The 12,800-nt window shown below is 42.5% G+C and overlaps 1 protein-coding gene across 12 annotated transcripts in view; it reads right to left on the bottom strand.

Moving 5' to 3' along the window:
- The window catches only part of tgo (Aryl hydrocarbon receptor nuclear translocator homolog tgo), a 1,077,969-nt gene that overhangs the window by 408,439 nt on the left and 656,730 nt on the right, over positions 1–12,800 (bottom strand). For all 12 annotated transcript variants that reach the window (XM_070090765.1, XM_070090764.1, XM_070090766.1 and 9 more), the window contains one exon: positions 10,912–10,998. In XM_070090765.1, coding sequence (XP_069946866.1) covers positions 10,912–10,998 — 87 coding nt within the window. The remainder of the gene's footprint in view (positions 1–10,911; positions 10,999–12,800) is intronic.

Raw genomic sequence — 12,800 nt, 5'->3', positions numbered from 1 at the left:
GAAGTGGAGCAGGACGGGTATATATAGGCAGGAAGAGGTAGTGTGTCACTGCCGTTAATAAGGTTAATGTGTAATTCTGGAGATATGCTTAGTGTTTTACTCTTAGGTCCTTTTCCACACTCTGATATTTGCAGCTTCTCTCCGTCTATGTTGTACTCTGTGTTCGGTCTGCTCTCAGTCTCCTTTTCGCATAACCTTGCATTTGATAGGATGAAACTCGAGAATCTATTTGTTTGTCAGCATCTGCAGTCTCTTGTCTCCCTGGAGTTTATCTTTGTCTTTTCCTGTTCTAATTCTTTTTGCTTTTCCATCTGTGAAACATGGGACTCAAGCCCTCCAGGTAGGTCAATATGAGGAACAGCAACGGCCCTAATACGAATACTTGCAGAATCCCACTCGGTTTTTCTCATTCTGTCTGATTCGTTATTTTATTCTGCCTTTTGTCATTCAGGTACACCTTGACACACTTGAGCTCTCTCCATTTTAACCCTTAAATTTTCCAACCAGATCTACATTCACATGCGCAGCGCTCCAAAAGTAGATCTACGTTTTTTACATATTTTCAACAACAAAAAAAATGTAGATCAAAGTTTTTTTACACGTTTTCAAAAGTAAAAAACAAAAGAAGATCTACGTTTTTATATACTTTCAAATGTTGAAAAAACGTAGATCTACGTTTGGACAGTTTAAGGGTTAAACATGCATGTTCCTCTAATTTCTGTACTAATCTTTGATGTGGTATGGTCTTAAATGTTTTCTGACAGTCCAAGAAAATGCAATCCACAAAACACTGTCTTCCTTGTTTTATTTCTATGACTATCATAGACTTCCAACGTCACAATATAGGATTTTGCCTCCCTAAATGCATGCTAGTTTTCTGTATTGAATATTCTCTACAACTGTCATTTGCCATTTTCCAATTTCTGGCAGTAACACTTATTGGAAGAGATTGAATATTTGCTAATGGATCACAATGTTTCTGCCCATTCCCTCAGAACGCATGATATGTTGTCTGGTCCCATTCCCATTTTTACATCCAGCACACACACACACACACACACACACACACACACACACACACACACACACGCACGCACGCACGCACGCACGCACGCACGCACGCACGCACACACACACACACACACACACACACACACACACACAGAGGTATGATAAAGCTCACGGCTCAGGGAGAGTGACCTAGTAGCGATCAGTGAAGAGGCGGGGCCAGGAGCTCGGACTCGACCCCCGCAACCTCAACTAGGTGAGTACAACAAGGTGAGTACAACTAGGTGAGTACAACTAGGTGAGTACACACACACACACACAAATAATGGGAAGACCAGAACGAGCCCTTGGTTTACCCATAGGTGTAGGGAGGCAAAAACGAAGTACACTAGAAAATGGAAAACATACAGAAGACAAAGGACCCAGGAAAATAAAGAGATCAGTCGAAGAGCCAGAAACGAGTATACACAAATATGGAGGAAGGCCCAGCGACAGTACGAAAACGACATAGCATCGAGAGATAAGTCTGACCCGAAGCTGTTGTATAGCCATATCAGGAGGAAGACAATAGTCAAGGACCAGGTAATCAGGCTGAGGAAAGGAGGTGGGGAGCTCACAAAAAAACATCAAGAAGTATGTGAGGAGCTCAACATGAGATTTAAGGAAGTATTTACAGTGGAGACAAAGGTTTCTAGGTCAAAACAGAATACACCAACGAGGGATATACCAACAACTCTTGGATGAAATACATACAACCGAGGAGGTGAAGAAGCTGCAAAGTAACCTTGATATCCCAAAGGCGCTGGGACCGGACATCTCTCTGTGGGCCCTTAGACAGGAAGCAGAGACGCTGTGTGTGCCACTAACAACAATTTTCAACACATCCATTGAAACTGAGCAACTACCTGAGGCATGGAAGACGGCAAATGTAGTCCCCACTTTTAAGAAAGGAGACAGAAACAAGGCACTAAACTACAGAGGAGTAGAGTGGTGCAGCACTTAGAACAGAACAAGCTTATAAACGACAACAAGCACGGATTCATGAAAGGCAAATCCTCTGTCACAAACCTACTGGAGTTTTATGACAAGGTAACGGAAGTAAAACAAGAGAGAGAGGGGTGGGTTGATTGCATTTTCTTGGACTGCAAGAAGGCCTTCGACACAGTTACTGACAAGAGATTAGTGCAAAAGCTAGAGGATCAGGCACGAATAACAAGGGCACCACAATGGATCAGAGAATGTGAGGCGGGGAGGCAACAACGAGTCATGGTACGTGGCGAGGTATCACACTGGGCGCCTGTGACAAGCAGGGTTTCACAGGGGCCAGTCGAAGCACCAGTGCTATTTTTGGTATGTGTGAATGACATGACGGTAGAGATAGACTCAAAGTGTCCGTGTTTGCAGATGATGTGAAGTTAATGAGGAGAATTCAATCAGATGAAGATCAAGCAGGATTACAGAGACACCTGGACAGGCTGGAAGCTTGGTCCAGCAACTGGCTCCTCGAATTTAACCTCGCCAAATGCAAAGTCATGAAGATCGGGGAAGGGCAAAGCAAACCGCAGACAAAGTATAAGATAGGTGGCCAAAGACTGCAAACCTCACTCAAGGAGAAGAATCTTAGGGTGAGTATAATACCGAGCACATCTCCTGAAGTGCACATCAACCAGATAACTGCTGCAGCACATGGGCGCCTGGCAAACCTGAGAATAGCGTTCCGATACCTCAGTAAGGAATCTTTCAAGATTCTATACACCGTGTACGTCAAGCCCATACTGGAGTATGCAGCACCAGTCTGGAACCCACACCTTGTCAAACACGTCAAGAAATTAGAGAATGTGCAAAGATTTGCAACAAGGCTAGTTCCAGAAATCACGGGAATGTCCTACGAAGAAAGGTTCAGGGAAATCGGCCTGACAACACTGGAGGACAGGAGGGTTAGGGGAGACATGATAACGACATGCAAAATCCTGCGAGGAATTGACAAGGTGGACAGAGACAAGATGTTCCAGAGATGGAACACAGAAACAAGGGGTCACAATTGGAAGTTGAAGACTCAGATGAGTCAGAGATGTTAAAAAGTACTTCCTTAGTCATAGAGTTGTCAGGAAGTCGAATAGTCTGGCTAGTGACGTAGTGGAGGCAGGAACATTACCTAGTTTTAAGACGAAGTTTGATAAAGCTCATGGAGCAGGGAGAGAGAACCTAATCGCGACCAGTGAAGAGGCGGGGCCAGGAGCTATGTCTCGACCCCTGCAACCACAAATAGGTGAGTACACAAAAAAGCGTGCGTGTGTGTGTGTGTGTGTGTGTGTGTGTGTGTGTGTGTGTGTGTGTGTGTGTGTGTGTGTGTGTGTGTGTGCGCGCGCGCGCGTCCGTAACTGCGTGTCGCTACGGGGGTTGAGTCCCAGGTCATGGCCCATCCTCTTCAACAGTATCACTAGCATCTTGCCTCATAGGCCGTGTTGTACTTATTCTTAAAAATATGTATTATGTTTTTTTTTTCCCACAGTAGTAGTTCCATTTGTGCCCCCTGGTTCTTCGTCCCCACTTTTGTACCATACTGTCCCTGTCTGCCCTATCAAGCTGTCTGAGTATTTAGTGGGATTTATCTTCTGCATCCTCCCACTGTCCTCCAAGCTCCTCGTAGGACAGCCCTCTCAGTTACGTGATTAACCTTGTTGCAAATGTCAAGATTTTCTATAGTTTGTTCGCGTGTGGGTTCCAGACAGGTACTACATATTGTATGATAAGTCGACATATGTACATCGTACTGTGTGTATTCCCTAAGAGGCAGAGGCTTCAGAAACTCCCTATTCATCAAGAACTGCAAGAAACCGCTTTTATGTACCTTAAATATTTTATGAAAATTGAGTCTGGATGAAGAAGACATCCCGCAGTCATTAAAAGTCACAGCTATAGACCTATTCCACAAGGGTGGTAGTAAAGCAATCACAAAAAAGGTCCAAATCTGTACACTTCCATAACATACTGGAGTAAGAGATATGGAAGGAAGGGTAAAATAAATCGTGTAAAAAGCAGGGAAACTGGGAACACAATACATGAACACTATCACCATTCATGGTCCCAGAATTGCTGGGACAAATGCAGTCTTCAAGAGGAAACTGGACAAGTGTCTACCAAGTTTCCAGATCAACCACCCTGCGAAGGATATGTGGACAAGCGAGCCGCCAGCAGCAACAGTCTGATTGACTAGGCAAGCACCACACAAGCCTGGCCCAGGGCAGGCTCAGGGAGTAGAAAAACTCTTGGAACTTACCGAAGGTAATGATTCAATATCAATATCTTCGAAAGAATTTTAAGAAATAAGTTGATATAACCCAAGTCTTCCAGTGGGCCACAGAACACTACAGGATGTTCTGTAAGGAAGAACTTCTGTTACTCTGCTAAAAAAAGAGTGGGTAAATCTACACTGGAATACTGCTGAACAAAAACAGCCCCGTTTAGAGAAAAGTGCAGATGTGAATAATGTACAAAGAACTTTCGCTGCCCTTATTACAGTCAAGTACCTAAACCACTGGGAATTCTAGAAATTCCTCGAACCGTACTTCTTGGAACATAAACAAGAAAGATACATCACAATTTACACCAGCAAAATTCTATTGGTACTGGTCCCTATACGAGAGCAAGACTGCAGACGATGACAAATAACTCTGTGAAAAACAAACGTGCCATGAGTACAGTAAAAGAAAACTCATCAAGTGTCAAAAGACCAAGATTCTTGAACATCTTCTCTTCATGAATAAGGGGACTTATCAACAGACCCCTGGCTGTCCTCAAGAGGAAGCTTTATAAGTTCTTTAAGTCAGCACCTGATCAGCCGGGCTGTAGTACATACGTATGCTGGACTGTATGAAACTAGGACTCACAGCCTGGTTGATAAGGCCAGCAACTGAGAGGCCTGGTCTGGTGTAACAGTTTACTGATCTCCAAGGACTGATCATACCAACTTTTGCAACTGTGCATTCAGATACTGCTCCTATCCACTGTAGCTACGTCCCATAAGTAGTTTAAACGTCAAGATGATGTGTGCGACTACAGGAGACTAGCAAGAGATGTCCCATCAATAATATATCCCATCTGCTGTTACTTATCTATCTTGATTAGTTTAAAACTTTACAACACTTGTTGCACTTAACTCCTCAACCCCACATGGAGCAGACTTCCACATTTTTTTTTACGCAGCTTTCTACTGTAACTATTAATGTGTGCATTCGTTATGTTACCTTCGCAGGGGTTTATTCACAGCTCCTAACCGAGTGTCCTGGCCTCCAAAGAATGATCACAACTACACTTGAAATACTTATGATGTTGGTCTCTCTTAATTTCCTTGCTTTCGGACACTCCCTTCCCCCTCCCCACTCTGAATCTTCTACTAAACTTTTACATATTTCAGTTTCATCCTCCATTATCACACCACCTTCACCCTTATCACCTGGTGCTTTGTCATCTTTGTGGCTGTGAAGCAACTTGTTTAGTTCTGACTTTGGATGCTCTGTCATTTTTTTAAATATTCAGTTTTATTTCAAAGCCTCGCACAATTATCTCATCGTCTCTTGTTCCCTTGATAGGTCCATTTATGCAATATACCAGTAACAGACTTCATGGATTTTTCCCAGGCTCTCTTGTACCCGCATTCGACTTCTCTGCATTCCTGGTTAAACTATGAGCTCAATACATTTTTCTTGTCTTCATGCTCAGATGACTTCCTCTCCGACCTCTTCGCACTTCACTAATACCTCTACCATCTTTTATACTACTTTGTCCTCTCTCTCCCTCTCTCTCTCTCCCCCTCTCTCTCTCCCCCTCTCTCTCTCCCTCTCTCTCTCCCTCTCTCTCTTTCCCTCTCTCTCCCTCTCTCTCTCCCTCTCTCTCTCCCTCTCCCTCTCTCTTGCACTGTATGATCGCCGGTTTAGATGTTTAAATCGCCGTTTATGATATCTTTACAAACGTCATTACGTACTGCCTAAATCAGTACTATGCTTCAAGTTTCCGACCCCCGTTAAAAGGATTAATACTCCCAGTCAATATCCTTATGGCTAAAACTACTTGTACCATTATAGCGTTGGTTCACTTTACAGTTTCTAATGAGAGAGACGAGACTGCATTAAGCGTGGATTACATAATTAAATTTTAAAGGGTTGGACGGGTAAGTCAGTGGAAGGTCTAAGTTTGATGACCAAAAGCTCTAGTGGTGAGTGATAGTATGATTAAGATCAGCCTCCGGAAACGCTTGTCCTGCTTCCTGACGAATCTTAGCTAACCTAACGGAACAGGATTACACAGTACGGCAACTATTTACCTTCGTGTCTCTGGATATTACCCTGACCACGTTTCCAAAGTATTAAAATCTCTAAGAGTTTCTGATCACTGCCCCTTCACCTTTGTTTTACTATTCTTCTCGCATCTTGAAAATCTGATTTGTTATACTGTGCGAGTTTAGACTCCGTAGGACTTTTCTATTCTCTCTCATAAATCCATTTATAGGTGACCCTCTAACTAGAAAACGTTTCGGGCATGGGACCTTAATCACTTCTAAGTGATCAAGGTCCCAGGACCGAAACGTTTTCTAACAAATATGTCCTAGTGGTTAGAAGTAATCAAGATCAGAACCGAAATACTTTCTAATAAATATAGGTGACCGTGCATTTAAATGCTACTCTCAGATTTTTTCTTAACGTTTACCAACCATGTTTTGTTGTCCGATTTATTTTAGAGGATACTGAGGGAGGAGTTTGTGGAAAAACATATATAAGGGGGTTCAATTAAAGGGACGTGCTCGAGGAATGCAAGTGGGTGGTGGTGGGGAGAAGAGTGAGAGGGTGGTAGAGTGCCACATTGAGCGCACACACACACACACACACACACACACACACACACACACACACACACACACACACACACACACACACACACACACACACTCACACACACTCACACACACTCACACACACACACACACTCACACACACACACACACACACACACTCACACACACACACACACACACACACACACACACACACACACACACACACACACACACACACACACACACACACACACACACATGCACGCAGAGGCGCTATGTGTACCCCTAACAACAATATTCAATACATCTATCGAAACAGGGAGATTGCCTGAGGCATGGAAGACAGCAAATGTAGTCCCAATCTTTAAAAAAGGAGACAGACATGAAGCATTAAACTACAGACCAGTGTCACTGACATGTATAGTATGCAAAATCATGGAGAAGATTATCAGGAGAAGAGTGGTGGAACACCTAGAAAGGAATGATCTCATCAACAGCAGCCAGCATGGTTTCAGGGACGGGAAATCCTGTGTCACAAACCTACTGGAGTTCTATGACATGGTGACAGCAGTAAGACAAGAGAGAGAGGGGGGTGGGTGGATTGCATTTTCTTGGACTGCAAGAAGGCGTTTGACACAGTTCCACACAAGAGATTGGTGCAAAAACTGGAGGACCAAGCAGGGATAACAGGGAAGGCACTACAATGGATCAGGGAATACTTGTCAGGAAGACAGCAGCGAGTCATGGTACGTGGCGAGGTGTCAGAGTGGGCACCTGTGACCAGCGGGGTCCCGCAGGGGTCAGTCCTAGGACCAGTGCTGTTTCTGGTATTTGTGAACGACATGACGGAAGGAATAGACTCTGAGGTGTCCCTGTTTGCAGATGACGTGAAGTTGATGAGAAGAATACACTCGATTGAAGACCAGGCAGAACTACAAAGGGATCTGGACAGGCTGCAGACCTGGTCCAGCAATTGGCTCCTGGAGTTCAATCCCACCAAGTGCAAAGTCATGAAGATTGGGGAAGGGCAAAGAAGGCAGCAGACGGAGTACAGTCTAGGGGGTCAGAGACTACAAACCTCACTCAAGGAAAAAGATCTTGGGGTGAGTATAACACCAGGCACATCTCCTGAAGCGCACATCAACCAAATAACTGCTGCAGCATATGGGCGCCTAGCAAACCTCAGAACAGCATTCCGACATCTTAATAAGGAATCGTTCAGGACCCTGTACACCGTATACGTTAGGCCCATATTGGAGTATGCGGCACCAGTTTGGAACCCACACCTAGCCAAGCACGTAAAGAAACTAGAGAAAGTGCAAAGGTTTGCAACAAGACTAGTCCCAGAGCTAAGAGGTATGTCCTACGAGGAGAGGTTAAGGGAAATCAACCTGACGACACTGGAGGATAGGAGAGATAGGGGGGACATGATAACGACATACAAAATACTGAGAGGAATTGACAAGGTGGACAAAGACAGGATGTTCCAGAGATTGGACACAGTAACAAGGGGACACAGTTGGAAGCTGAAGACACAGATGAATCACAGGGATGTTAGGAAGTATTTCTTCAGCCACAGAGTAGTCAGTAAGTGGAATAGTTTGGGAAGCGATGTAGTGGAGGCAGGATCCATACATAGCTTTAAGCAGAGGTATGATAAAGCTCACGGCTCAGGGAGAGTGACCTAGTAGCGATCAGTGAAGAGGCGGGGCCAGGAGCTCGGACTCGACCCCCGCAACCTCAACTAGGTGAGTACAACTAGGTGAGTACACACACACACACACACACACACACACACACACACACACGCCCTATGCAAACATGCACAAAGAAGATTACGCATATGGAGAACTAAGAAAGCACTATGTGCAAAACTCAGAGTATTCAAAGATATATTCACTGAAGAATAAAGGAAAAATTTGAAAATGGAGTGAGAGAAGCTAACCTAAGTGCTTCCAGGAATATAAACTTGCCAGTCTATATGCCTCCAGGAATATAAACTTGCCAGTCTATATGCTTCCAGGAATATAAACTTGCCAGCCTATGTGCTTCCAGAAATATAAACTTGCCAGCCTATGTGCTTCCGGGAATAAAAACTTGCCCGCCTATGTGCTTCCAGGAATATAAATTTGCTAACCTAAGTGTTTCCAGGAATATAAACTTGCCAACCTAAGTGTTTCCAGGAATATAAACTAACCAACCTAAGTGCTTCCAGAATCTAAACTTGCCAACTTAAGTATTTTCGGAATCTAAACAGAAATTGTTAAGACATAGACATCATGCATTAGGCCTACCTTAGAGCATGAGGTTCCGGCATGAAGCTCGTGTGTCTAACAAGAGGTCGACCCGAGGGTCAACACACCCGCGGCCCAGTTCTTGACCAGGCCTCCCGGTGGATCAGTGTCTGATCAACCAAGCTGATACTGCTGGCAGTATGCAATTCAACGTACGGACCACAGCCCGGCTGATCGAATTGATCAGGAACAAACTTTAGGTATCTGTCCAGTTCCCTCTTGAAGGTAGCCAGTGCTCTATTGACAATTCCCCTTATGCCTGGTGGAAGACTGCTGAACAGTCTTGGGCCTCAGACACGAAAGACCCTCAAGACTACATTAAAATTTGTTTCTCTTCCTTCCCAGGAAACAGTTAACTACAGTTAAACTCTTTAATAGGTTAGGTAAATTAATCTTTTTATGTCAGTTTTAGTAAGGATGGGTTACGATGACGTAAGACATGCAGATAAACTTTGATAGTGACAACGTTCAGCTTTTTGCAAGGTTTTACCAAACTGTGATAAGACTTTACATATAGTGAAACATTACCACGATAAAAGCATCCTCTGCATAATATATATGTCGTGCCGAATAGGTGAAACTGGTCAATTAGCAAGAACTCATTTAAAATTAAGCCCTCTCAAAAATTTTCTTTTATACGTTTAAAGATACATTTTTTTAATTTATGTTAATTTAAAAATTAATAATTTTGTACCAAATGAACCTTAGGAAAATTACCTTAATGTAACAAGCGCAATTTAATTTAGCTTAATTCAACTAAATATATTTTAGATAACTTTACAAAAATTTAATAAACACAATGAAATATATATTTTTTAAGTTCAGAATGATTTTTGCGAAATTATTGCATACACAAATTTTCGCTTGCCTTATTCAGTAAGAAGAGCGTTGCTATTTAAGCCAGTATCTCTAAGTTTTACCTATTCGGCACGATATATATATATATATATATATATATATATATATATATATATATATATATATATATATATATATATATCTGGACCACTGCAAACATAAATGAGTGGTAAACTTTTTCTTCAGGATACATGGGAATGAAGTGCAACGAAGTAAATAGTTACACAACAGAAGCGAATTCCAGACATGGATCTTCTAGTTACAATACTGCTAATTCACGTCGTCATCGAAATTTAAGAGGGCCCAAGAGCTAGAGCTAGCCACCTGATAGCTCAATTACACATACACATCACTCGACCCCTGCAACTACATATAGGAGAGTACGTACACCCACGCACGGGCGCGCGCGCGCGCGCGCGCACACACACACACACACACACACACACACACACACACACACACACACACACACACACACACACACACACACACACACACACACACACACACAGTCTGTCTCCTGGGTGTGAAAGTTAGAAAGTTAGAAAGATACATCCCAAGCCCAGGTGTCTTTAGACCAAGCTAGAGGGGCCGGCCATGCTGCGTGTTATACTTGTGAGTGCATGAGTTTTCAGCAGAAGCTGCTACAAGTGTGGTGGTGGCGATGGTGATGGTGGGTGGCTAAGGTGTTGGTGATTGTGGTGAATCGGAGGGTAGTGGTGGAAGGTGGAGGTAGTAGGTAGTAGTGGTGGTGGTGGTGGTGGTGGTGGTAAAGGCGGAGGTGAGGAAGGAAAGGGGGTGGAGGAGTGCTTAAATATGTGACTTTGTCACACAATAAAACTATTCCGATGAGAGAGCTTAGCTACTATAGCCATCATCTTTGTGATTTATGTTGAGAAACCAGCAAATTCTTCTTACCTGGCAAATCGCTCCTTGTCCTGCATGTTATCGTCGGCTGACTCCATCCTGCCATACTTGGACCCGGAACTCTCCTCCTCATCTGACCTGTAATACCACAAGAGAACTCTGCTATACATCTACTGCTTGACTGTAACTAAATACAGTGTTAAGTATGTCGTGGCAGTGTACCAGCTGCCAAGCCTTCACCCCACACCCACTACGGTCACAGTGCAAGATTTTGGTCCTGCTAGTATGATTATTTCGTTCTTGGACGAGGAAGGTCTTAGTGTACATTGGGGAACTGAACGCAATCAGTTTCGATCCAAGGAAAAGGAAAGGTCCAATTCCTTGCATCAAGAACCCCCTCACCGGTATCAAGGCTGTGGATCATAACTTCCGAGGCCGGGTTTCAGACCAAGCCTCAAAGATAATAACTATTAAGAAACAATAAAGTGAAGATAAATATATAATAAATGTATACATAAATCTGCGAAATTATGTCTGTTATCTTAAATACTGGTTAACAGATTTTATTTCACATGTAAAAGGTGAGTGTCCCTGGCTAGATACCGTTTACCAACTTACCACTCCTCTCAGCGATAAACAATTGTATAAAAGTGCCCAACTGTAATACCTGTGTTACATGACATGTTACCACTAAGGCACTAATAATACATTTCAATTTTCATGCAACTACATCTCTAAAATACTGCTATCTTGGGAAATACAGCAGAACAAGCTACACAAGGACTACTAAACACAACATTACAAGTATTTAGCACTACGTCAGTATCTTCTGCAACTCATTATTTACGGTTTAAAAACATTTTACTTCTGCAAAGTTAAGTGTATCCTTGCCTTCACTACAGCTCACTCCAGTCACGACTCTCCACACTAGGTATCACTCCCAAGTAAACACTTAAGAATATTTCTCCTTGGATTGTATAAACTTGGGGCCTAATTGCCACTGAACTCTGCAACAAGAATGCTGGTTTCAAGAGATCAACAAAGTGCTTTCTCACGCCATGCTAAAGCGTTCACTGTTTCCCAGCAACTGGTGTCACTGTATCCAGTTAAATCACGTCGACACACAGGTCATACCTAAAAAATAGTATTACTTTCTTACATAACTTCAGCTTCGGTGGATACCTGTGGCGAGTCCTCGTGATGTTTAAAAATTACACAGTAAGAGAAGATCATTACAGATGATTAATCTTTCGAGCTGGTGGGTTAGAAAAACAAAATAAGCTAAAAAGAGAATTTACCATTAGGAAGGTGGGATGGTCGGGTCCACTTGAGGACCAACCCAGCAGCAGCAACTACCACTATATCCGGCTTCTCTATAACAGCTTCACACCGTCTTTGTACACAAGAGGAGTGGATACAGAAGAGTAGCGAAGCTGGTGGCTAAGGAGGTTGAGGTTACCTTTAATGTGGGAGGTTAGTTTAGCAACTCTTAAGAGAGGAAAGACAGTGTCAAGTGTGTTGAGAGGAGGATAAATACACTCAAGACACTTCACAACCAACCCACAATTTAGAGAAAAAAATAGATAACGTTTCAGTCTATTCTGAACCTCATACACGTATACATGCACTTTTATATACATATACATATATATATATATATATATATATATATATATATATATATATATATATATATATATATATAATATATATATATATATATATATATATATATATATATATATATATATATATATATATATATATATATATATATATATATATATATATATGCAATAAGATCACAGTAAACAGGTGATTTCAGAATATGCAAAACAACCACTCTGAAAGAATAGAGAAATTCCAAGCGCTTTCGTGACTACTCATATTATCAAGGAACTATGAAAGTAAAGCATCCAAGGAAGCTATATAAGGGGTCT

Source organism: Cherax quadricarinatus, chromosome 33, assembly GCF_038502225.1.
Source record: "Cherax quadricarinatus isolate ZL_2023a chromosome 33, ASM3850222v1, whole genome shotgun sequence".
Taxonomy (NCBI): domain Eukaryota; kingdom Metazoa; phylum Arthropoda; class Malacostraca; order Decapoda; family Parastacidae; genus Cherax; species Cherax quadricarinatus.
The sequence above is the reverse complement of the archived record's forward strand: the minus strand, read 5'-3'. Positions and strand labels throughout refer to the sequence as shown.